General features: G+C 40.2%; 2 protein-coding genes across 2 annotated transcripts in view; one reads left to right on the top strand and one right to left on the bottom strand.

Annotated features, from left to right (window-relative positions):
- zgc:173742 (DNA topoisomerase I, mitochondrial) overlaps positions 1-6,624 on the bottom strand; it is a 30,677-nt gene extending 24,053 nt beyond the window's left edge. Inside the window, exons 1-4 of the mRNA XM_054619846.1 lie at positions 6,473-6,624; positions 6,018-6,148; positions 3,791-3,845; positions 3,074-3,120 (exon numbers count right to left, since the gene is read on the bottom strand). Of these exons, the coding sequence (XP_054475821.1) occupies positions 3,074-3,120; positions 3,791-3,845; positions 6,018-6,133 (218 nt within the window). The 5' untranslated portion in view covers positions 6,134-6,148; positions 6,473-6,624. The remainder of the gene's footprint in view (positions 1-3,073; positions 3,121-3,790; positions 3,846-6,017; positions 6,149-6,472) is intronic.
- Positions 6,625-9,611: 2,987 nt separating this feature from the next.
- Positions 9,612-22,218, top strand: mlycd (malonyl-CoA decarboxylase). Its single transcript, XM_054620363.1, has 5 exons — positions 9,612-10,205; positions 14,158-14,270; positions 14,961-15,117; positions 15,555-15,707; positions 20,733-22,218. Exons 1-5 carry the CDS (start codon positions 9,660-9,662, stop codon positions 21,276-21,278), a joined length of 1,515 nt encoding a protein of 504 aa, XP_054476338.1. The 5' UTR covers positions 9,612-9,659; the 3' UTR covers positions 21,279-22,218.
- The last annotated feature ends 4,622 nt before the right edge of the window (positions 22,219-26,840 follow it).

Genomic DNA, 26,840 nt, shown 5'->3' on the forward strand with positions numbered 1-26,840 from the left:
CAGTTACACCAACTTAATTGGTTCCAACAGGTTACCTTTTGCATAAGGCTTTTAGCGGGGCAGCTGTGGTGTAGTGGAGAGCAAGGTAGTTCTCCAATCAGAGGGTCGGTGGTTTGATACCCGGCTTCGGCAGTTGATGTGTCCTTGGGCAAGACACTTAACCCCAAATTGCTCCTGAAGGCTTGCCATCGGTGTGGACTGGATGTTGCATGAATGTTAGTTAGAGTCTGATGGTGGCACCTTGCATGGTAGCCTGTCATCAGTGTGTGAATGGGTGAATGATATGTAATATACTACTGATTGTAAGTCGCTTTGGATAAAAGCGTCTGCTAAATGACTGTAGTGTAATGTAATGTAATGTAGCGCTGGCTCCCATCAGGGACGGAGAGATTTTTAATGACATGTGAATGCAGAAGCCCCACTGCCTGCCTGCAGGTGTCAGTGTGTCACAAGCACATTCATGCTGACAATCAACCCACTTAACCTTCGCAGTAGGTTAACTACTTGAGAGCCAAAGATCTATTTATAGTCATTTCAAATTACACATATGGAAAACCGCTTAGTCCAACTATTTCCTTGTTCTCCTTAGGGTAAAGATGTTCCTAATGCCTTATTTCCCTGACGTTTTAACAAAAAAAATTCCTTGGACTACTCGATTAGTCTAAAAGTAAGAATACACAAAAAAAAAAAAAACAGTCAACATGTTGCACAATTTAATTCTAGATGTTAAATATTGTGTGTGAGAGCAATTTGAAATAGTTAATTTCCTGTTTAGAAATACGCTTCACAAACTCGGTCTGTGTTGAAATATTTGATGAAACGACAGCAAGGACTGTGGTCTAAGAAGAGACACGGTTTGGCATAGCTTATACCATTCATTATAATTAAAGCGTGCAAGTTACCGAAAACCTTCTCTTCCCCACACACACACACACACACACACACACACACACACACACACACACACACACACACACACACACACACACACACACACACACACACACACGGTGTGTGTGTGTGTGTGTGTGTGTGTGTGTGTGTGTGTACAGCGATGTGTGTTGGTGAATAAATGCTAGCAACCGTTAGCAACATCTTGTGCTTAAGTTTATTGAAGGTGGGTTGACATTTTTTCAATGAACCCAGCAACTAATTAGGAAAGAGAAGGCGAAGGCAGGCGGGGGCCGGGAGAACACGGCCGGGTGGAGGTAAATTGGAGGCAGCAAAATTCAGATTAGATCAGAGAGTTCACGCTGCTACAGAAGGAGCTGGTGGTTCTTTGCAGCAACAGCTGAGACAGAAACTAGTACATCTGGTGCTGACTAGCAAGGCTAGCAACGTTAACTCAACTAGTCGACTAATCATGCACATCCCTACTTCAGGGCTGTACTGAATGTTACATTTTTTTACAATCAGGCTTGTGTGAAGGTTCTTCGAATGAAGTTTTGACAGTCGTTCATCAAATTTTATGACATCCAAAAAAAAGGAAATCCTCAAACAAAATCTTCAATCTATTCAAGTGATTCATCAGTTATCTATATATATTTATTAAAATCAATACTCGTCATGTTACACATGCTTCCTGTTTGTGCCCCGCATGCTGGAGGGTCAACTGTTTTTATCCGCAGTGAAAATATTTTTTCTTGTTATTGGAAATGTTTTGATCAGACAAGCTGGCAACAATCCTATGCAGCCACCACTGGAATCTTATTCTACAAGTATTATATTATTAATAATATTAGTGTGGCCTGATCTTTATCTGCAACAGTGCAGAAATACCAGGTTTAAACATAATGAATAGACATGTAAAAAAGAAAAGGTTGGAAATGTACAGACCTAGTTCTCTTATTTGTTAAGTGTGTGCTGTTGCCGAGCCGTTCAGTTCACTGTTCAATGTGGAGAGAAGGAAAAACTGTGTGTGCAGAAATGGTCATGTTTTTTTGGTATACTGCACCATTGAGCAAAATCCATAAAAAGCTATACAAAAGAGGGTGGGTCAATGCGTCCATTGACATTTACGGTCTATGGTTCTAATAGCCTTATGTTTCTTCTCTAACTCTGCTGCGAGCCCTTAACTTTCCTCCCTGCATGAAACCCATTCAGCTGGCACAGTTGCCACCTGAGCCTTTCTTTAGGGGAAAAAAACCCTGAAGGGAAACATTAACAGACAGAATTTAGCAAAATAGTTTTTCCAACGGGCGTCTCTTTTGAAATGTCTATTGTCATATCAGGTCAGGTTAAGTCCACATCTGGGAAACAATCCATTAACAACTCTGTAGAAACACTGCTGTGAGACAGACAATTCACGGATATTTGTTCTTCAATGCTGATTAAAATGCATTTTCTGTGAGACAGCTTAACACATTGTAAAATGAAAAATTGGGGATGGTTTCTGTCCAGGACCATTCAACATCAAAACACATGAATTCATTTCCATCACTTCAGGAGGGAAAGAGAAAAATAAGATATCTATCGCCATGGTAACTTTTTAATAAGATTGGGCCTGTGTTAAAATTTGCAGAACGGTTTGATATTAAGCCAAACAAAAGACCATACCGGTATTAAAAAAATACATGAGGTGTCACACGTGACTCAGTCGCTGCTCCAGAGCATTACGTAATGAGACTGAGCAAGCCTTGTTTCCATATTGACAAAGTTTTTTTTAATTTATTTTTTAGACGCCGTGTCTCGTCTGCCCCAAAAAACACATAAACTTTCTTGTAAACATTCACAATCTACCGTGTGCATCCCCTTCCCCCCTATTTCATCTCCTTCATGTTGCCTGGCAATAAATTGCACAAAACATGTCAGCTACTAGTGGCTCTGTTAGTCCAGTTAATAAACAAACATAGTATTATATCGTTTACATTGTCATATTGCTTATAACTGTAACATATTTTATGTTAGTCCCTGTAAATTGTATCCCACTGGTTGCCGTAGGAAAAAAGGATTTTAAGATTTAAGCTTGCACACCGGACCAGCAAAGCTGGAAATCAATCCAACTCCACTTGTCAGTTTATTATCACAGCTTTAAATCAGGTACAGTCTACTTGTATTATGACTTCATCCCTACCTGGGGCTGCTGGCTGACTCCAGTGTTTCAGTCTTAAGTGTCTTGACCTGAGGGGAGGAGTTCAACACAGCATGACTGTAATGCAATGCACACAGATGGCCTATGACACTTACACTGCGCAGTAACTGTGTTCATGTTTACATAAACATACGTATGCATGAAGTGTTTAAACATTCATACAATCAAAAGAGGCCATGTCAGATATTCTGGCTTCTGGTGAGTACATGCATGCACATCTGTTGCGCATCATATTTTTTTATCTAAAAACATGTAAACACATCATGCAAAGTCCTTTATCTGAGGCTCTTGGTTAGAAGCTGGCATAAGTAAGATAAGATTAAGATAAGAGTAAGATAATAACTTCCATGAGTCTGGGTGTTGGTATGCATGTAAATATTCCCTGAAAATGATGTGGGAATCTGACAGCACAGAGGTAACCTAGTAGGACAAGCTGTTGCACATAATGAAGCCTCAACAGTCTGCACTGGGGTCAGTGGGTAACGGGCTGGAATCCTCACCCTGGTGCTAATTCCAGACAGGACACGAGTTATGGAGGACTCACATGTCCATCACAATCCTTCCACTGGTCAAGATGACACTGAATTTCCATTGGGATGTTCTTAATTGCCTTCAGCCTATGTAGGACATCTGTGTAGATGTTTGGCCACATCCAGCCCTGGGCAGTATTGAGATAAGGGAAGTACATTTGTGATTTACCTTTTTATGAGACTTCCCATTCTCTGTTTTCTCTGTAGCTTTAGTTGACTTTGCACTGCTCATCAGGATGTCAAGATCCGCCGGGATGAAAAGGAGAGAAAAAGAAAAGGCTTGTTACTGATAGTTTTTTTATTATATGAGCACTTAAGAGATATATCGTGAGAGAGTGGGAGAAAGTGGCATGACTTTTTTTTTTTTTTACAGTGACAAGACTGATTAGTATATAGTTTAAACTTTAAACTATATACTAATCAGTACCACTTTAAAGTGTACCTAAAGCTAGAGTCGGTAACTTTAATAAATATAATTTTGTCATATATTCTCAAACTGTCACTTGACGCAATATGAATCAATATTCTGTTGGCGAATAGCCTTTTTCTTGCCTCAAATGTTTTTAGACACATATTTTAGTGTACTGTTTAGCTGTAGAATGAGAAATGAGCCGTGATTGTGGTGGATGGTATACCGGTTTCATCACCATTACTGTCACGTTCGGTCAGGATTTTTCAATAATGTCTTCACCTTGATAAAAACACATTTTGGTTTGACATGAGTGCAAAAAGACACATTTGGGTTTTAGCACACACACACAAGGACAAGGGAAATACAACACTGATGAACCTAGATCATCTAAACGGCGTATTTTCAAAACTCTTTCTTCAAGTGGATTAAGATGTAAAAGGTTATGTCAGCTCTGGGTTTTTGAAAGATTGTAAATTTATTTAAGTGTAATGTAATTGCCATTTTGGCTGCAGTGAAGTAAACTTATACCTCATTCTCATTTGGAGACAATAAATACATCTGTTCCATTAAACAGTAGTTCTATTTCTGAAGATATGTTCTGTTACTTTCCAATAAAGATTGGTAGAATCATGTTTTGAGTATGTTTAAAAATGTTGGTCTTATCAACCACCAACCAAAGAAAATGTTATCATTTTTACAGCTATCTTAACATACGTTTCTGAAAACACAGAAGTAACAATACATTACTAGAATCTTGATTAATATTTGATCAGCACTGACTTGTTTTACCGTTAAATCAGCGATTATCTGTCTCATGAACTACTCTTAAGATATAGTGAAATTTTTAGCATTTTGGCAAAAAGGTTTTTTTGCATTAAAGTTACCAACTGTAGCTTTAAAGGTGAGAGAATATCAGCTCAATGTTAGATTCATGTCTTTATCTGGTAAGTATCCTTCTAGTATGAAAACATTATAAAACGCCATCCTCTCATAGTTCTGAACATGTTTCTTTACAGCATGACCTTTCCACCCTTCAGGGCTAGATGTAACATGGAATTGAGCAGCAATTATGTCCTGCCTATATTATTTTTTTTATTCAGAATTTCCAATTTTTTTTTACATCAGACTATGGCAGTACAACATTTAAAGGAAGAGGCCCCTTTCATGCTCAGGAAAATGTGTTCCAGGAGTCTTGTAGCTGATGAGGATCAGTGGAAACTTAATCAGTAATTCAGTCAGTGTGCCATGAAATAACATGAGGCTGGCTGTAACAGAGAGCTGCCTGCTATACTGCCAGAAGCGCTTTCAGGTGTCTATTCATCTCCCTGCTCCCATCAATTACACATGCCAATGACAGATCACTCCACATTCATTTGTCTGCTCACATATGCATGGTAATGAGCGCATCAGATATCAAGGTAAATTAATGTATTCATATGAAGATAGAGTACCCACTGTACTCTAGTGAATTTAATGCTTGCGCTTGGTGCCACTGGCCCGCTCGACAACTCAGGCAGCGTAGCATTCTCTTGATAGCGCTTTTGTGTCCATCCTTTAGAAGCACACTTATCCTGCCATATGCATCTCACTCTTATTGACTCTGATTTATCACATTGCAAGAATGTGATGTTTATCCATATTGATTTTTTTAAAAACACATAACAACACAAAAGGCCATGCTCCTTACAAAGAGCAATAGAAAAAAACAGCTTTGATGTGTGGCCTGATGCTGAACAGATGTTGGTTGTGCTGCTGTCGGGTCATAATCATTTATTGTAAAGGAGCTGCTTTAACTTGACAGCTGTGACAGAGTAACTATAAAGTTAAATTAACCGATTAGAAAAGGACTTTTGATGGAATGATAAGTAGGTGCCTGCCTTGACTGGGCCTGTCAAAAAAATAATTATTTCCATCTTTACTTTCTCACACACACACACGCACACGCACACGCACACACACACACACACACAATAAGGCTTCTCACCTGTTCTTGATCGTATCTCCCCCGGCACCAGCGCTGTCATTGTCACTCAGCCTTTTCAGCCTCGTTGCTTTGTTCTTGGCCTTCCCTTCTCCTTTAGCGTCCTTCTCTCTTCCCATCTCTCACATGTAGCTCTGTAGAGCAAGGTGGACAAAGACGTAAATGGTTTTAGCAAATAGATTTAAGGCAAGGGTGGAAAAAAAAAAACCAGGGTTCACAATGTAAAAAAATAATAACCGCCCTGGAGAGCTATGACTTGTCCGAGTTAGCAAATTAGCTAGCTAGCGTTAGCTGAGAGAAAATACATTCATTTTAACGTGAAGGTCGGTTAGCTAAAAACAAATAATCTCCTATTCAACGTTTTCAGAACATCAAATGTCCAGCGAGCGAAAATCTAACTCTGAAGTATCATAGGACTTGAAATGTCGACAAATACTATATTTCGTAAAAATACAAACTTTTTAGGCGGCTCAATCCCCTCGATACAGCGGAAACCCGCCCGATGTTTGCTGGCGTCGAGCTGAGCACGCGTCAGTTCCAGTTGAGTCCTGATTGGTTGAGGGAGTTCCGGGAGTTGACAGACGGGTGTACGTCAGGTGGCGTTACACCGTTTTCTGCTACACGTCTAATTATGTGACCTGTCTTGGCAGGGTGACGTCATTCGGTGACGTGCGTTTCCCCTCGGCGTTTAGGTGTCGCAGATATTACTAGCTTGGGGTTCTACTTAACGTGTGACATTTCTGGGACATCAACGATCTGACAAGGCTTGAAAGGATACGATGCAGCATAGCATTACATTACATTACATTACAGTCATTTAGCAGACGCTTTTATCCAAAGCGACTTACAATAAGTGTATTCAACATAGGTATTCAAGAGAACTACTAGTCACCAGAAGTCATGTGCATCTCCTTTCTTAAACAAGCATCTAAGAGCATAAACCAGAGCAAACGTAAAGTGCAGAAACAAACTAATACGAATAGAATAAGTGCTAAGTGGAAGGCTCAGGGTAGTACTTCTTGAGCATCACTGTGTTTGGGCATGTAATGGGTTCGTGTGGTAATGGTCTGCTATAGGCCTACCTACAGATTAATATGTCAAGTTTTACACAGTCAGTTTAATTTTATTATAACTTGGATAGATCAGGCAAAACTTGTATCATCGTTTGTTTTGTTGTTTTGTTCTCTTATCATTTAGAAAGTAAAATGTAATATTAACTGTGTGTGTGTGTGTGTGTGTCTGTGTGATAAAAACAGTGTCAGTAAAGATTATAGATAATAAATAATGGAGTAAGACATTTTGTCACAGTCTCTGGAGATACCGTTGCATCTAACAGCAAGCAGGTCTCAAGGAACACCTGGCTTGGTGACCTCAGTTTGGCTCCTGATTAACCTCCTTCAACCCTATACTCCAGGTATTTAGTTTACATTATGGTAGCACACCCTTTCTTCTACAGCTATTTGTTCTCATTTTCTACAGCATTTAAACAGACCAATCTAGTCTTTTTTTGTCTTCCTAGCCTTTCCTCTGCTGAGGCAAGGATTTATGTCCATCAGTCCCACTTCATCCCAAACCCAGAGGCCGCAGTATAGGCTATAACTGACTGCGGCTCAAACTTTCTGGAAAGGTGGTGGTAAAACTATGGGTTTTTGAAAGACAATTCTGAAATATTTTCTTTTGTACTGAAACTTTAGATAATTGTTATTATCTCTGCCACATTTTATTCTTATCATAATTGCCTTCTTGTCAGAGTAGAAACCCTTTAAATCAGCAATAAGACGATTACAAGGTTCCTCATTAAAAACCAGGATAATTTATATTATTTGGCTTCTTGACTTAATCTATGAGGAAATGATAACATATATTCAGCAATAAAATTATTTATTAATTTTAACTTCACTTAATAAAATGGAACACTGAAATATGAAAAAAGCACAAAAGATCATTGCACCCAACAAAAACTGTTTAAATACCTTCATACTGCAGGCGTATCAAATATTGCAGTGGATGACATGATTAAGTGGCCCATAGTTAATATACCCTAAGTATTGGTAGATCCATCTTTAGGGAGGCATATCAAACATTATCAAGCACAAAGTACAGATGGTTGATGTTTTCACCTTCAATGCAGTTTTCTCTGCAGTATACTTCTCTACTGTCTTACAGGCAAATATAGTTGCCCAGCAGGTACTCTAATCCTGAACATGAACACAAAGTAGGTTACATTAAAGATTCAAAACAATGAAATCAAAAAGTGGTTGCTGCTGGTTATAATTATTTCTATTTTTATTTATATATAACCTTGGTGATCTGAGAAAAAAAACATAAGTAAGACTCTATTCTCACAGCTCTTCTCAATCAAATACAGGGGAAACAAATCAATATTAGACAGTGATAACACACACCAATGATGGCAAGGCCTCAGTGGTGGCTGTTAGTGGATATGCATCATTATCTGTTTTCTTCTTTTCCCTTTTATATACACATTTCCAGAAGTGAGGGAAGGTGCTCACTATTTAATGCTGAGAAGCCCCTTACCCATCACCTTTGTCTGTTGATACTTTAAAATAATGTACAATGAAATATACAACAATACAAGTGATGTAATTTGTATAGTCTACTGTGTTTCTATTGTGGCAGCTGCCGTAAAAAATATGATTTGGGGTCTCAGTATGACGTTAAGAACAACAGACCTTTCTTTGGTATAAGTTAAATGTTAATATTATTATCCTTCTTTCAAGCAGACTCCCATTTTTCAGCTACATATTATAAAAAAATATATATCAACAACAATCCTCTCCGTCATTGGTTTGGAAACAAAGTATTGCTCATAGGCGGTCTGCAGACCATAAGATTTTAATATTAAAGTGGCTAAATTGGATGTCGACATAATAAATCATTTGAGGTTTACCCTTCTTGGAATAAAACACATAAAAATAAAAAAAAATAAAAAAAATTTATGGGAACATGAATACGGCAAAATAATTTTTAGGAATGAGCATTTGTTCGAAAAAATCCTGAAGACATATTTGATTGAATCAAAATCTTGGTCTGATTTCTGAATACATTTTCCATAAATCAAAGTAGCTTTATACAGTCTTTAACTTTTTAATTTGCTACAGACACAACATATAAAAAAAACTGATCAAACTGTTGGAAGTAACAGCTTTTTAAACAAGTGTAATGTTGATTCTATATCTGATTAATAAAAATAACATAGAAGACATCTTTATATTGAATTTGTTACATGGATAAAAGTCATGTAAAAAATTTGATTGGCTATAAAGAATGTGAAAGGGTCTTTCCAACTGTTTTAATAAAGATAAAGGAAATCCAGTTGACCGCCATAGCATTGGGGTGTGAGCTATTGCACATTCTTGTCTTTTTGGTGATTTTTTTGTATGTAAATTGTTACACTTTCAGTCTCAGATATGTAGTCGACTCCCGCCATTCTGAGTCTGTGAATTTCACCTCTCATTTAGCCACACGCGGGAGCTTTTACCTATGTTTTTTAAACTACCTGTCATAAACCTTCTGGCTTGTTGTCGCGACAGCTGTACTGTCTCTTTAAGAGACCCGGAAACGCTTCCCACCAGTGTGTTCACTGGTCGCGGGCGGTCCCGGGTCCAACACAGACAGCTGAGCATGATACTCCATCCTGCCAACTGGGCTTTTCGAAGCAGTGTGTGGTGCTGGCGAAACCGGGCTGTCATCAAAGCAGCTCTGAAGGCCTCGGACGTCAACGGTTGGCGTTGGTACTCGACCTCACTTCGTGGCGGTGTCACGGGCATGGAGGAGATACTGGCCAGGGTCGTTTCACCTTTACCCACGTACGAAACGAGAGACAAATCCCCTCCTCCCCCCGATTCAAACAGCTTGGAGTTCATGCAATTTTACGGAAACCTCGACAAGGAAGACAAACTGGGCTTCCTAACGAAGCTCTCGCAAGACTTCGGAGTAGACCACAAAGGCGTCTCAGAGCTCGCGTTGAGGCTGTTGGACGCTCAGCTACGAGACCTGGCCACTATTCTGCAGGTTGAAGACAGGCTGCGATACGGCTTGACTCCCCGTTATAAACAGTTGCTTAACCATATAAGCAGGGTCGAGGGTGGGGTGAAGTTTCTGGTGGATCTCAGAGCCGATGTGCTTGAAATAATCTCAGCCAAAGCTAGCGAAAGCCCGCAGATAAGGGTAATTCATTTGTTTACATTTTCTACGGGTGCTCGCATGAGTCAAGAAGTGCTGTTAGCGCTTAGGCATTTGGCATCTCCAGCCTGAATAGCTGAACCTTTATTTTCAGTAGTTTAGAGACATTATATGTGCTATATTTTAACAGCATTAGCAGTAGGCTGAGTATAGCTGCTTACACAACTCACCCCCACACTAACTGCACTCCTTGCTCCTATCACATGGCTCGAATTGCCTCACAGCTTGTAGGAATGACCTTTGTCCCAGTTTACCTTCTTAATCAAGCTGGAGGAACTAAATCTTATTTTTTTTTTTATTTCCTTATTGCGTTTATACAAATAAGATAATGCAAGCTTTTTGGCACATGACAGTGCCAAGCTCAATTTCAGGGCTACCTTCAAATTTGTTGCTCTTCTTTGCTGGACTGATCCACTTACTCAAATGCTCTGGTGTTAAAATAGAGCCTGTAATAATATTTAATTAGTGAATATAAATCAAGCATGAAATGAATATGCTAAATTATTTTTTTAAAGCAAAAGTTTAAAAAAAAAAAAAAAATAATAAAAAAAATATATATACATGAATAAACATCACACAGCCGTGGTCCCCATGCTATTTGTCCCCCCCTTAATATCACATTTAGCAACTTATTTTTCAGAAAAGCTTCTCTTTTGAGTCTCATTATTCAGTCATTCATGTTCAGTCACATTTAATTACAATTTTCAATTCAGTTCAGCACTTGAGTGTAGGAGTGTTCATGCGCACCTTGGACTAAGAGTGGAATATTTTACAGACGGCAAGCTTGCTGCCATAAATCCATGCTCTTTTGTGCAGGTTTGTTCAAGAATACAAATTAACTCAGGGTGTTAATCTCATCTAAGACATGCCTTGATTTCTTTTTTTCCCAAAACCCAACTGTATACAAAGTATGAAATGTACCGTAGATGTTTTGCTATTAATACATGCTCACTCACTCAGTGAATAGAAAGAGTAATTTGATGCTGACTCTTTTACTAACATGTATTGAGAGTGCAGCTTGTAGTTAAAGCACATCAAAGCTTGCATTCTACCTACTTTCTTCCTCCGGTAATTAGTTGTGGAAAAGATGAAACAGGATTTTTTTTAATCAATTATTTTTTTAGCTTGACAAAGGTTACAAAACTGTGTTCTTGCTGTTGGCTGTTTATCTAAGTTGGGATCATACCGAGCTGAAGCTGCATGAAGCTTTATTTACAAATCTACAAGTAGCTTGCAGGCTGGAGAACTGCTATTTGTTTGTGTCAAAGACCATGAGCATCTCTTTTAATAAAAATACAGTATAAGCAGTATAAACACAATTTAGGATTTAGTGGCTTAATCCAAAACAAATACTTCTTCTGTCATAGTTGACATGTCGTGTCCACTTTTCTGAAACGGATTAGATGACTTGCAGGCTGCTGATTTGTAAAGTTGTTATGCTGAGATGCAAGAGTCTGTAATGGTCAAACTAAACTTGCCCCGCTTGAGATCATTCGGGGACCATTTAAAGCAAGCTTACTGATCATCATGACATCTTCTGTCTTTGGATACTGATTGAGGTTGGAGTGAAAACAGCTTTCTATCAACGTTCTATCAAATTTTATGTTTGTTTGGCTTTGGAAAAGAGCTTTATATGACCCTGACTGCACCATCGCCAGAGGACTTCTGGCCTCTTCTCTCCAGCTCAATACCTATTTTATTCCAGCTGAGAGTTGGTTCAGATGCATTTAATCTCAATAACCAAGGCCTACTGAGACCTTTTGTAGCTTAAAAAGGTCTAAGCTACCTACAGTGTACTCTCACTGAGTGCCGGCCACCTTGGTCTTGGGGGTGCACAGCAATCCTTTCTTGTTATGGCCAGAATTGATTGAGCTAAAATTTAGAAAAGGTCATGGTAAATATAAAGCTTTTAGTACATGTATTGATAGTAAGCCAAGGGGAGAGAAAAGCGTGCAGTCCATGATGGTTCAGTGATCAAAGTAGCACAAAACCATAGAGGGGGAAAAAATTATACAATTCCAAAGATTACTAAAGGAATGGAAGTTTCAAAGTTTTATCAAGGCTACAGATACTTTGGTTATTGCAAGAGGGTTGACTTCTGCTTTACACTAGTCTCTTCTGGTCGGTATATTGCTTTTTGATGTTCCTTCCTACTCCTACCTAAATAACTGTCATTCTTGTCCATCTGTCCACAAACTGAGTGGATGAAAGATGTTAAGACAAGTCAGAGATATCTTTTTAGTTGGCTCCTTCGGATTTCACAGAGTATCAGTGAGGCTATTTTCCCCCACTGACACACTGCCAGGCTGACAAGTGGCATGCAGCCTACTGGAGTAAAAGTACTGGCACACTCTGAGTTTGACCTGTAAACACTTTGGCAGCCGGTGGTCATTTGGCTTAGGAAAGACAGACTGTTCCTTCCAGGCACTGCAGTCTCCATCGCTCTGTATAATCACAATATAACTGCAGCTCAAGGTAACAGAGGCTGTATCAGCTTGCACTATAGGAGCCTCACTGCTTTTATACTGTTTCAGTGTAAAAAAAGTATTTCTTTATTTTCTCTATAATGGAGTGCAGGATTTTTGTCTTTTCCCTTCCCTCCTTTCTTCCGTGTCTCTCCTAACCTCAAGCTTCCAATGCTAGACCCTTCAATTTCAAAAGACTTCATCTTCTGCTAGGTCAATGGAATACACTTCTCAGTCTGGCCTTCCTTTTGTGGGTGAGAATTGGCTACCCAAGGCAGCGGCTGCACTCTCACGGGTTGTTTATGTGCTGCGTTTTCCACAGAAATGCTAGGTTGGGATTACCGGCCATTTTATAGATTATTTCAACTCTGGCAGATGCTGAGGATAGAGGAACACAAATACACGTATATATACACACACACACTCCTTCAGACAAGTAGTGGTGTTACTGGCTAAACTTTTGAACTTTTGATTTGCTCCTCACTCAACAGAATTTTCCAGCGTGAGTCCTCTGACCTATAGAGATACATAAAACAGGGGGCAAATGCAGATATGTGGGGAAGAATTCCAAATTTAGTTAGTTTAGGTTTTGATAGTGGCTCGCAGAGAATTCCAGCCAGTGGCTTTTACGCCATGACTGTACTTGAGCTTGTTTGTATTAGCCATTATTATGACTGACAAGCTGGCATTAAAGTAAGCCTGAAGTGAAGACATCCAAAGGAACAGCCAATATAAGCTGTATTTATATGCCTGAGTGTGTTTGAGTGCGTGCACCGCGTCCACCTGTTTGTGTGTTTGCAAGAGATTTGCTTTAAATGAAGTCTGACCTTTGCGGGAGGACAGGCCTGCTTTGAAATGGCAAGTTGTTTATTGAAGTGCCTCCTCTACACCCATTGCAAGCGCAAACAAATCACTACTCATAATGTGAAAACATTCAAACAGCATACAAACGCCTAGGGGATAATACACACCCCGCACGGTGTGTAAGATAGCGTTCTGGAATAGTTCATAGCCGACAGACAAACTTGAGCAACTTGGAAGTCGGTCAATAAGATAGAGCTTGTAAGTTTCCTCAATAAAAATAGGTCTATAAGGCTGTTAGGATGGTGTTTATCCACCTCTTTTAATAGTCTTATGAAAGTTTTAATTTTTCAGAATAAAGTTATGGTGTTCCTAATGCATAAGATAGACAAGAATGACAAAAAAAAAGCCTCCATAGCAAAGTAAAAGGACAGTGCTCAGATCAGTTAATGTAGTGGAGACCACAACATCCTTTTCCATTTTCATCATAAAGGATATATCTGCATACCAGTGTTTTATTTTAACAATATATAGTTCCTATTGTGAAATACAAATGCACCATTCAGCTTTCATTTTCCTGACTACAAAGGAAAAAATGTGGTGAATTTTTTCAAATTTTCTGCTGGATGTGGATGTTAATTTTAAACCCACACCTTTTCTTTTTCTCCCAGGACCTGAACGGCACGCTGAAGAGCTTGCTGTCCGAGTGGTTCTCTGTTGGTCTGCTCCGACTGGAGAGAATCACCTGGCAGTCCCCCTGCGAGATCCTACAGAGGATCAGCCAGTAAGGGCATTCACGCTCTCTAATACTGTGGTTCTCCTCTGTCTTTCTATTCCTCCTTAATTTCATCACACTCTCTTTTCTTATATTGAAATTATACAGCCCTGAACAGTGATTGCCAATCATAGCTTAACAGACTTCAATAGAGTGCTTCTGGGATAACATATTTTTGTAGGTCAATCCAAACAGTGTTTTATAGAATTAAACATGGAAAAATGTAAGATCCATCTCTTATCATACTACAGCTGTCCTCCGAATCTTCAACTTTGGCACAGGGCTTTAACTAGAGTTATTTAGCATGCGATCATGTATGTAGCCATCGAATTCATATTTAAGACACCTTTTTACAGGGTTCTTGTTTTAAAACAAGTCAGCTGGAAACATTACAAAGTCATTCAGAGGCGGCATTAAAACCAACTCCCAAAATCTGCCAGCAACAGTTTTTTCCGGAGGAACATGAGCTGCAAATATAAACCCAGCTTTTGTCTTCCTCTGTCTGAAATCCAGGGCCCAGTGATTCAAAAATTACCAACAAATTTTGAGTACTAATTGTACCCCGTTATCACTGTAAATTGAAAAAATGTTCCATACAAAATGGACAGCTTGACAGGTGTAGCAACAGTAGCTATGGAGGGCGGGACTTAGCGAACGGTCAATTGAAAACTGCTGGACTAACTGTCAGCCCTCTGCCAGGTATGAGGCAGTGCACCCTATAAGGAACTGGACGGACCTGAAGCGCAGAGTGGGGCCATACCGCCGTTGTTATGCCTTCACCCATGCCGCCATGCCAGGAGAACCCCTTGTTGTACTACACGTGGCCCTCACTGAAGACATCGCTGATAACATTCAGGTCAGAATCAATAGCTGCAGGCTGTTGTAATGGTTTGTCTCACTTTACCACACCTTGGGGGATAGTTAAACACCTGGGATTTACTACTTTGTTCCTCCTCCTAGCTGACAAATGGATTATTGCTGTGTGAAAAACAATACATAGACCTTTAAACTGCACATCCCTCTGGGAGCAGCCTCTACAGGGCTGACTTCCTTTTAGTTTGGTATTTACAGTGAGGAAAAGGTGGTTTCGACAACTCTGCAATTCGAGAATATTCCATGGTGTGATATACTGCACCCATATCCACAGTTTTGCTCCAGCAGCTGTGGCATAGCAATAAGAGACTCCTTCATTGGTTGCAGTTATCTAGCCAAGCTGACAATGGGCTTGTATCTGGATGAATGATGCCCAATTTTTCTTTGCGACTTGACAAAAATGTGTATTTTTCACCGTAGAGTATCGTCCGCGAGTTCGCCACTCTCGACTCCGAGGAGGATGTAAATAAGATAAATGCGGCCATCTTCTACTCCATCTCCTCCACCCAGGCCGGCCTTCAAGGGGTGGAGCTGGGCAACTACCTCATCAAGAGGGTGGTCCGAGAACTACAGGTGAGTGCGGGTGGGGCGTAGGATGTAGTGTATTACAATGGTCAGCAAAAAGAACTATAGCTGTGGGACTAGGATTGGATGTTGCAGCATTTAAGTATTAAAATACAAGTTTTCAACAATGAATGGTACTCCACATCATTTCAATCCCTGGCCTTTGCATAAACTGTACATTTTAGGATCTTTGAGGAAACGATGCAACAATGATTACCGTATTTTCCGCACTATAAGGCGCACTTAAAAGCCTTTAATTTTCTCAAAAAACGACAGTGCGCCTTATAATCCGGAGCGCTTTATATATGGATTAATTCTGGTTGTGCTTACTGACCTCGAAGCGATTTTGTGTGGTACACGGCGCTCTGTCAAAATGTTTTAGTACGACTTTGGTAAACTACGAAGCCGCACCGCAGCAGCATCACGGCCACCGTAGTCAGGAGCGTCGCGGAGTAATACATACTGTGCTTCACCATCATATTACAGTGTGTGTGTATAAGGACCCCAACATGGCTCCTGTCAAGAGACACGCTTACGACGCGGACTTCAAACTCAAGGCTGTCAGTCACGCAGTAGAACATGGGAATAGAGCAGCTGCGAGAGAATTCAACATTAATGAATCAATGGTACGGAAGTGGAGGAAGTGTGACTGACTGACTGTTTTGTTTCGCTTAATGCGCCTTATAGTCCGGTGCGCCTTATATATGAAAAAAGATCGAAAATAGACCATTCATTGACAGTGCGCCTTATAATCCAGTGCGCCCTATAGTGCGGAAAATACGGTACAATTCAAGGATGAACTCAATAATGTTGTGATGTTCTGAAAAGGTTTCTGCATTGTATATTACCTAATTCAAAACAAATTATTTCTGCTTGTTTGACGTGTATTTTATTTTGGTAGTTTTACTAATTAAAACACTGTGAAATTAGAGCCTAAGCCATTGTAAAATACTGTAATAGAATAATTACTTGAATCAATTCTATTTTAATTCCTTTAAAGACTTGGCTTCGGTTAAACCTAAAGTCACAGAAAAGGCAACATTATGTGAACACTGGTTCACATAATGTTGTGAACCAGTGTTCACCCTTCCCAATTAAAGCTACATAACACCTTATCATTTACAGTGCGCAGATCCAGCTGCTAACTCCTGCAGAGCTCCTCAGCTCCTCTCCTATGGTGTAGAGTGTTGTTAGTCTCCTCCACAGGATGTTTCACTCTCTATGACTCATGCGCTGAATTCAATTAAAAGGCTTTACTGTGGCCTTCAGGTGCGGCCCAGCTGGCACAGCGTTATTCCAGTGAGAAATATAGCTGTGCCAGGCAAGAGTTTTTGTTTGATTGCTTTTCAAAAGTTTTTATTTGTGTCTCAGTGCTGAATCATAAATATCCCCCTTGTTCTAGCACTTGCTTATACACATGAATGCATACATAGACAGGACTGTAGTCACTAGACAGGCAGTAATGAAATCTCATCCATCCCTCTCAATAAGCGCAGAAGAGCCCTTCACGTCAGGCCGCTCCAGCAAGCTCTTGTTAAACGATTGGATGATTGAAAGGAACATGATAAGCCACTCCAACAGATGGAAAGCAGCTCTTTACAGTGTATCATGAAAACAATCAGGTTTCAGAGCTTTAAGCTGCTCCCACGTTAGTTATTCAAACAATGGAGCTGTTTCGATTGGTGCAAGCTTTTCACTGATTGCTATTTTCATTGTGGCAACATATGGTACAGTTAGCTCAGCAGATAGTGTGTTGTGATTTCTATTTTTGTATTAGGGCTATTTATGTCAGAGTGGAGTGTAGTTGATATTGCTGTGACAGCCTTACAGTTTGTGACTGTTGTCTTCATTAAGAGGTCTACTAGCTTTGCAACCCAGCCTCTTCTCCTGTCGTCTTTGTTGACTTTCTAATGCAAAAATAATAATCTTTTTAGCTTCTCTATGCTACCCTACAGATAGAGTAGGCTATATTTGTTTTGATGGGACCGTCCATTTGTCTACTATAAATATTAATATTGAAATCAATTAATTTGTTGTTTTCAAGGTATTAACTTCACTAAATTGCATTACATCCATAAGAGTTAATATTCAGAGTTATTAAGCTATTTTTGTTGTTTTGCTAGAAAATTTAGCTTTAGCTAATGTTTTTTCCTGATTAGTGTAGCATGTATAGCTGCTGTTACTTAACTGGTAGTAATGTTGAATACTGAAATTAATTACCAAGATGTTGGTTCATCAAAGTTGCTATTTTTTATTTATAGTTAACAGCTAGGGTAAAAAGGGAATTTAGTTTTAGATGGCTATCTCTCTAGCTAGCTTTTTATTGGTATCAAGCCAGAGCCAAATTTTAGAAAGTATCCATTTCTATAGCATAAGAATTGTTAACATTGTAAAACAGATTGTAAAAAAGCAGATTCCGAATGTATATGTTGCTACTGGATTTTGGGTTTGTAACGCAGTATAAAGTACTATTGGAACTTGTACTTTTCAATATGTCCTCCATCCTTTTTTGTGGACGCTTTTATCCAAAGCACTCCATTGGTGTTATTATTTTTTCATGACCCTAGTGGGAGTCCAACTCCTGACCCCAACAGTGTAAGTGCAATACCCCCGAAGCTACCCAAAAACCACAACACAAACTTGTATTCTGCAAGCTTGTATTCTGCAGAGGGCTAAGATTTCTGACAGTGCTTTACCTTATGTAAAGGTGAAGGGAAGAGCGGCGCAGCCACAGAGGTACCACTATGATGATGGATAGATGATAGAGTGGAAAAGAAAAGGTCACAGCCGTGATTTAAAGTGAAGGGAGGAGGTCTTGCTTGTCTTTGTAGATTGGCCCCTAGAGCACAGGTCTGGCACTGCTCGTCCTTTTTTCTCTGTATCCTTTCCTCCCTGTTCCTTTTTCACCTCTCCTACCCCCTTTTTCCTTATTTCCACTAACCTCTCTTTCCATCCTCCTCATCCTCAGTCCCTTGGGAGCAGCCCGGTAGTTAAAAGTAGAAGTTGAAGTGAAGAGGGCAAGATCATGGTACAGTGGAATAAGAAAAAACATAAGGGGAGAGCCAGCGGGGCGTGGAACGTGAGAAGGCTGGATCTGGAAGTGAAGGAAGGGCCAAATCAAGGATGATGAAAATAAAACAATGTCGCAGAGCAGCATGTCCCTCCAGGGACTGTCTGACACTTCCACTTTTATCTGCAGCAACTTTCACTCCTCTCCCTGCCACATCGCTCAGTCACTTATCAAACCAGATGCCTGAGCGCGAAGATGGGCACAGAAAAGGGGGCGGATTTTTGGCGAGAGGAGAGGGAAGCGGGGTGGAGGAGAACTGGTGAGCTGGGTGGGCGGGGGTTGTGTGGTCGAGATGAGACAGAGAAATGGGGGAGAGGCGAGTGAGGGAAGAGGACAGGTATTAAAGGTGAGAGTGCAAGGAATGGAGCAGGAGGAAGATAGAATAAGAGGGAGGGAGAGAAGGGATCATCAATCTCCATCAGCAGGATCGTGAAGCAATGGAGTTGATTTGTAATGCCGTCTCTGTCTGAGGAACTGAAGGCCTGAGCTTCAGACTGAGTGCAGACAAGAAAATGTTGTTTTGTGTTTTTGATACTGAGGGGGAGTATGCATCTCCTTTATCTCCACCGTTGCAAAGCCGGGTGCCCCTGCAGTCTAGTGTGGATCAAATCTTTGCTGCCTCTAATCTGTTTTCTTCACACCGTTACCTTGTGTTCTCATCCCTTTCACTTCTTTAGCTTTCTCTTTTGTTTTCCTCTCTTCAAGCTGGTTAAGGCAAGTTGAGGCAATTCTGTGTTGATGTGTCTTCGCATGAATGCAAATGATGGTGCGACATTGCGTTTCAAAAAAAGGGATTTTAAAAATAAACTTTTTTAACACTTAAATGCAATGCATACCTTATATAAGGTCTTTAGAGACCTGTTCCATATTTAGCACAGATTGGGCTACACGCAAAAAAAATAACATTGCTCCTGAACATTTCAGAACATAATATTGATAAAAGTACATTCCAATAATTTATTTGGGGATTTATTTCTTTTTTGGAACATTTAAAGAGATAGAGTGAACTTGAAAAAGGTATATATTTCAACATAGCTTTTTAGATATTATTTGTTGATGCATATTGCACTGTGTTGCACACACGCTACTGTAACTGCTGAATGACCAAACACAAATTAACCAGCCCAGTATGACCTGAGCTAGCTCGGTCATACTCCTGCTTCAGTTCTGATTCTGAATTATCTGACTGATCAATTTGTGTAAAAATAAAAACCCTCCAACATCCAAGAACTTGCTGCTCTCCAGTGTGCTCGAAACACTGATGCTGCACCATCTTGTTTATCTTAACCCTGAATCACAGTGCGTTTTAACACTCAAGGGATAGGGATAATGTTTGTCGCTGATCAAAGAGATGTGCTTACATCTCCCACCAAATGCAAGAACGCAATACCGGCAGAAATGAAAGGGATCGCAACGATTAGAAATTTGGCAACTTGAAAAATGCACCGCTGCTCGCTTGTTTAAAGGTTTACATGCCGACCAACGACGCTACTTATATAAACTGGCCAGCAATCGAATGAAAACTGAACAAATTTTCCCTTGATAATATCAAATAAAACTTTTAAGTACTAAAATTACCAGCAGGGTAAATAAACGCTAGCAAAAAATGTAGGCTAAGTATGCCTTACAACTTATTCAACAGAGATGTTCACTAGCTAAAAAAAGATTTATATTTTAACCATGTCTGAATAGAGACTACATTTCACTGTCCATTCTATGGCCTCAACACAAAGAGTGAATTTTGTTCTTTTTTTTTTATTTTTATTGATTATCCCATCGCACCTTTTAAAAGAATGTGTCATACCTAGCAACGGGGTCAACCAGGGATTACTAGACATTTTCAGGCAAAGTAAGGAGCTCTCTTAAAATACTCTCACAATGTTTTTTGGAATAGGCAACCTGAAGTATACGTTTGAGGGTTAACTCTAATCTGCCTCCCCCACCTCTCTCCTCATGTCTTCCAGAGCGAGTTCCCTCACATGGCCCAGTTCTCCAGCCTGTCTCCGATCCCGGGCTTCTCCTCCTGGCTCCAAAGTCTGCTCAGCCAGTACAGGAAGGAAGGCCGGGGCTCCGACCTCCTCTCTGAGCAGGAGTGGAAGGAGGTGGAACAGGCCACGGACTCGGCCCCGGGGTCTGCAGCCATTGAGGCCCTCCGCAAGCTGATCGCCACCAGTGAGTGGATGCGTTCCGAGCGCCTTACCCGTGTCCTGGAGCCTGTCCTGATGCGTCTCTGTGCCTGGTACCTCTACGGGGAGAAGAGGCGAGGCTACGCTCTCAACCCAGTGGCCAACTTCCACCTGCAAAACGGCGCCACCATGTGGCGGCTCAACTGGAGCGCCGACACCAGCCCGAGGGGCGTGGCAAACTCCTGCGGCATCATGGTAAACTACCGTTACTTCCTGAACGAGACGTCTAAAAACAGCGCTCTTTACCTGCAGAACAAGGTCATCACTGCGTCGGAGCAGGTGCTGGGGCTGGTGACCCAATTTCAGAAGAGCAGCAAACTGTGAGAAAGAGACAAGGGTAAACCCACAAATAAAAATCTGTTCTGTTAGATGGCACTTGATATCATTAATTTGAAACTGAAGGACTTAATTATAAAATGGTTGACATATTATTTAAACTGCTTCAGATATACCACTGAATAGATGTCAGCTGATATTATTTTTGAATTGAAATTAGAACATTTCTCACATGATGTGTCTCATCCCATCGTCTGTATGTAGTGCATAGGTTAGGCTTCCTGCCTCATTGGGTTTCTGGTTGAGGCTGTTTGATATTGTGTAAGTGCCTCTCAGGCTGAGAGACTGTAGCTAATGAAGCACGAGGCATCCATCAATGCTTTACCATGTTCCTGGATAACAGTGTGTGTAATGGTGAAGCAAGAGCAATGATGGAGTGCAGCAACTGGAATAAATGATGTTTAGATTCTTTCATTTGGCTGAACTGTCTCACTGCAAACATGTTGATGAATGGGAGAGAGTTGGACTGTGTTTTTCTTTTATTCATGGGAAGGGTTTTTATAGTGTTTATATACACCTGCTTATTCCCGCTAAAGCTCAGTACACAAAAGGCATGAAATCAGTGAGTGCATATATGATTTAATTTGACATAACTCTTAACAAAACAGTTTTTTCTTTCATCGACTGTGCTCATTCTGATCCACTGGACTGGACCCTCCTGGTGCCTCATTCAAACAATTTTATTTTGTTGATAATTTTTGCCTACACACACACACACATACACACCACCAACAACAGCTCCAGAGAGCCATCGTTGATGTTCTAACTGCTCTGTACAGGTGCCAAGAAGGGCTCATATAAGCCCACACTCCATTGTTGTGATATATAATATATCACAGCAAGTTGACTGTGAAATAACATTTTATCTCTCCAAGGAGCCAAACTTTCTTCTCTGTTTTTTTTTCACACCATCTGTAGCCCCCCCCCAACCCACACCCCTATTTTCTTGTCTCTCCCCGTGCTGCTCTGTGTCCTAGAAACTAATGGAGTGGGAAATAAAGTTAAAGCAAATGGCTAGATTGATGGTGTTCAGTTGTGAAGAAAGGGGGAGGAGAATAAAGAGAGCATAAAAAGGACAGTTGTTTAAAGGATGCCCTTGACAGACAGTACGAGTGTCTCCGGAGATATTGGAGACAATAAGAGACGCATACTCCTCTGTGTGTGATGGGACACAGAGGAGAGTGACACTTTCATGCCATTTCACAGTGGAGTACAATGCACACTTATATATGTTGCCAGGAAACAATGATGATCTATTCCACACCTGCTGCTGGCTTGTTTTGAGTAACGGTTACCTAGAAACGACCTATGGTAGTGACCACACAGAGCTGTATGGGTTAGATCTCAAGCAGCTTTTAAAAATGAACTCTTTACAAGTATTATATGTCGTACGGTGAAGTAATTACTTTTTCACAGTAGTCAGGTTTTACCCATTGGAAGAATAAGAAGACAAATAGCACACACAGTGAGCTGTTACAGCACTGAAATACAATTTAGGGATGCATCGTGTTCCGCTAAATGAAATAATACAAACCCCTTCTGTGGATGCTTAAGAGGATGGGTCCACTTTTCATGCGTTAAATGGAGCTCATTTGAAAATGGCTGCTTAAATGAATATAATCTCAATTATTACTTAAACACGTGAACTGTAATGAATTGGCAGTAAAATTGGAAAGCCATGTTCAAGCTTTTTTGTAGACAAATGTCACGGCACGTATTCTGATCACTGACAGTTTTCAAATTGGCACAATGTGTACTTAGACCAGTCTTCATTTATATCTAATCAGATTGCAGTTTTGTCACATTTCCAGCCGAGCACATGTTAGTAATGGATTCACAGCCAAGTTCAATATTGTACTGCTACGTTGTCTGACATGTCTTAGAGACAATACTTTCCAAAAAGCTGCAGAAGACCTGATTACAATTGATTAGAAACTGTCTGCTGTGGAAATTCATGCCTCATCTAAAAATAATTCAGTAATTCAGACGATCCATTCATCTATTTATTTTTTTAGGATGTGGAGAGCATGTGTGCGTGGCGGTGGTGTATTTAATTTCTTATCGCTCATTTGGAGGAAATTGCCTTACAAATCAAGCTAATCCATTTTTTACAGATCACAGTGGTCTAAAAAGTCAGAGTGTGATGGTAGAGTGGTGGCCGTGGCATTTTCATGTTCTAATTCATTCTGATAAGGTCTGAGATATAAAAGCCTTTTGTCTTCATCTGTATGGAAAGTTTGAAGTACAACTATAGAACTGGAATGTAACACTGACAAACTCTGGTATGTTTCTATATATTTCATAATATATTAGAATGTTGTCAATAAAAGTTAAACATAAAGTGGGTTACAGCAAAACATGTGGAGTTCCAAAACCACTCAAACATTTAAAATTTAAAATACTGATATAATCTCTGATCGGAAATGGATTCAATAGATTCACATTGTCCCTTAGCTGTTAATCAGAGAGCTGCAAATTTCCATCCGAACACTGGTGGTGTTTTTCTCCCAAATGAAAATGCTTCAATCGCATGTCATTTCATTGAAGTGCTTGATTGTATTAAATGGTATAGAGTATAAACATTGGCACTGGCACAGAACACACACAAACCCATTCCAACAGTTCCTGTGATCACTGTGCCACTGAGGAAAACACGGAGCGTACAAACGTGCCGAATCAGATTTTTATTTTTATTGTTATCCCAGACAGCATACAATAAACTGTGACATTTGCCAAGTACTGAGAAAAGGCTTAATTGTTGCTTTTTATTGCAATACAAAATCCACTGGACCTAAGCAATGCTTAAACACCCTGAAAATCTGGTTTCAAATATTATTTGTTTTGTAACATTAAAGAATTATGACTTAATAAGCAACAATCAAAGATAAAGCTTGGGGAAAAAAACCATTTGGTATTGTTTAACACTCAGGACTGTGTGGGTGTAGTCAGATCAGATCTCTTCAACAGTAGCCCCCCCCAAAAAAACATGTCATGTCAACTGTCATCATATTTTAATTTAAATGTTGCTAAATTCTGATTGCTGATTAAAAGTATGTGACATCACCTTTTTTTCCAGCAGATCCCAGCCTTCTTCGAACCGGTAAGAACCTGTGGATAAATGCACGTAGACAGCATGTCTAATGTGAGATAAGCAAAACGGCTTCAACTTTGGCAGAACATTTTAGGATCCAACCACTTGCAGACAGATGATTATTGAATAAAGATTTCTCGGCCTTTAAAGCTGCATAATAGACCCTTTTACAGTTTGTAAACAATTATGACATACGTAAGTGTGCACACGCAGGTACAGCGGAGTGCAATGGCTTGGCTATGCTACCTCTCATCGGCTCACCACATGTTTAAGGCGAGCCGGCAGCTCACAGCTAGAGGTGCTAACAGCGCTAACAGTGCAAACTATGTTAAATACAGTTCCTTTAACTTGCTACTGACCGACCTACTTTTCAGGAAAGTAAAGTCAGTAAAGTGTAACTAGTGTGTTTTTAATAGGAAATAAGTTTTTATGTGGCTCAGAAAGTCAAAGGCACTTCCTCATGTGTTTTTCTTTTTTTTTTAGGGCATCAGCTCATGTTGAAGGATGTGTCCGCTGAAATTTTATAGGGTGTGGCATTTTATTGTAACACTTACTCCTGACATTTGAGGGAAATCAATGCATCCCGCTTCTGCACTTGAGTCATTTTTTATGAGGACTTTTGCAGACATGTTCTAAATGTCATTGTGTGGTCTGTTCACAGCAGTGTTCGCGGGTAAATGATGATGTGTGGAAAGTGGGATTTTCAGTTAAAACTGAAGGGAGAGGCAGTTTTTACCTGCAGGCCATTGACTTATCTGTGTGTGTGTGTGAGGGGGACAGTTCATCCAAGTGTGGTAATCCATTCTTCCTGGTTGCGGTCACTGGCCCTCCTTCATGCTTCTCACCTCAGATCATCACCATTCTCCTCCTTCTCCACCCCTTGGTAACCCGACCCTGCACCACAGCTCATCCAATCCCCTTGGTCTGTCTTCAAAGGGCTTCACGGTTTTACGAGCAATCCGGACACACACATACACACAACACACACACACACACACACACACACACACACACACACACACACACACACACACACACACACACACACACACACACACACACACACTCTACATGTTCATAGCCACACACTGCCTTTTGAATCTGCCCATATTTTGCAAGATATAACCTTTAGAGGGCAGCAGAGTTTCACTCAGAGTGAATTGTTTGACACTGAGCAGTAGTTTGAATAATGCTTCCCTGATGTGTAGGCTGGCCAAACACCTTCTTTGCTTTTCTAAATTCCTTTACCTCTCTCTTGCTCTTCTGGCATACCTTCCTTTCTTTCCTTTTTCTGTTCTTGCTGTCATTCCTTTAAGCTCACCCCACCCACCCATTCTGTCCCAGTTGCGGAGTGAGTTGGAGATTGACAGATCTTCTATATCTGGTTATAGGCTGTAATTAAAACTAATTTGGATTGCTGATGGCATTTTCTGCCCCCCCCTCATCCACTGCAATTAGTCAGTATGAGCTGACCTGACGTCTTGTATCAGAATAGGTTATTGAATGAAAAAAGAGGTAAACAGGCAGAGGTAGCAGTGGTATCACCCAAGGGTGAAAGCCACTCCAGGCTTGATACAGCTGCCAGACAGATTGAAATGAGAGTGTGAAAACTCTCTCTCCCTGCCTCCGTCTCTCTCATACACACACATACATGCATACATACATACATACATACATACATACATACATACATACATTGATACATACATACACTAACCGTCCATTGATTCTAACAGTTCGCTGGATCACTTTGACATTTTTCCAGAAAAACATTGAACAGAGGTTAAAGAGCATAAAGCGTACACACATTCTCGGTTGGCCGTTACTGAGTTCACTGATCAGGTAAACAGATTGACACCCAGAGGTGATGATCACTCACAAATCAACCTTCATTTCTCATTCCCTCTCTTCATCCTCTGCTCTTGATATCCAGACTGCCTGGTAATTTCTGGAAACACCTTTCTGTCTCTCTTGCTGCTAATATAAAGTGCCTCCTACTGTGCATGAGTCAGATTTTTCATACTTTTGACAGTTGGGAAACAAACCAGATGTTAAGAGATTTAGGAAAACAGATGCTCTGACACACATTGTTTGTACTTGCTCTATGTCATCGTTCCGCATAGTTTAATTGACAGAGTAGAAAAACTTCTTGAAGAGACCAAGATGTAGAGCCTAATATTTGCATTTTACAACACAATGGCACATTTAGCTGTCAGTTTTTTGATTGTGCAGAAATGTTGTCAAACTTCTTGTTTATTGAAATGATTGCCATTACAGATGATTGGTAACCCACAATGTCACCAAAGCACCAGCTATTCTATGTAGATGCAGACATTACTACAACAAACTACCTGATCCACATTAAAGAGTCAACAACCATGTTAGTGAGTCTATAAGGCTGTATCAGGCACAGGGGAGTTTTGACCTAAAAATATGCTAATGTTCAGCAGATATCATGT

The sequence above is a fragment of the Anoplopoma fimbria genome, chromosome 19 (genome assembly GCF_027596085.1).
Source record: "Anoplopoma fimbria isolate UVic2021 breed Golden Eagle Sablefish chromosome 19, Afim_UVic_2022, whole genome shotgun sequence".
Lineage (NCBI taxonomy): Eukaryota > Metazoa > Chordata > Actinopteri > Perciformes > Anoplopomatidae > Anoplopoma > Anoplopoma fimbria.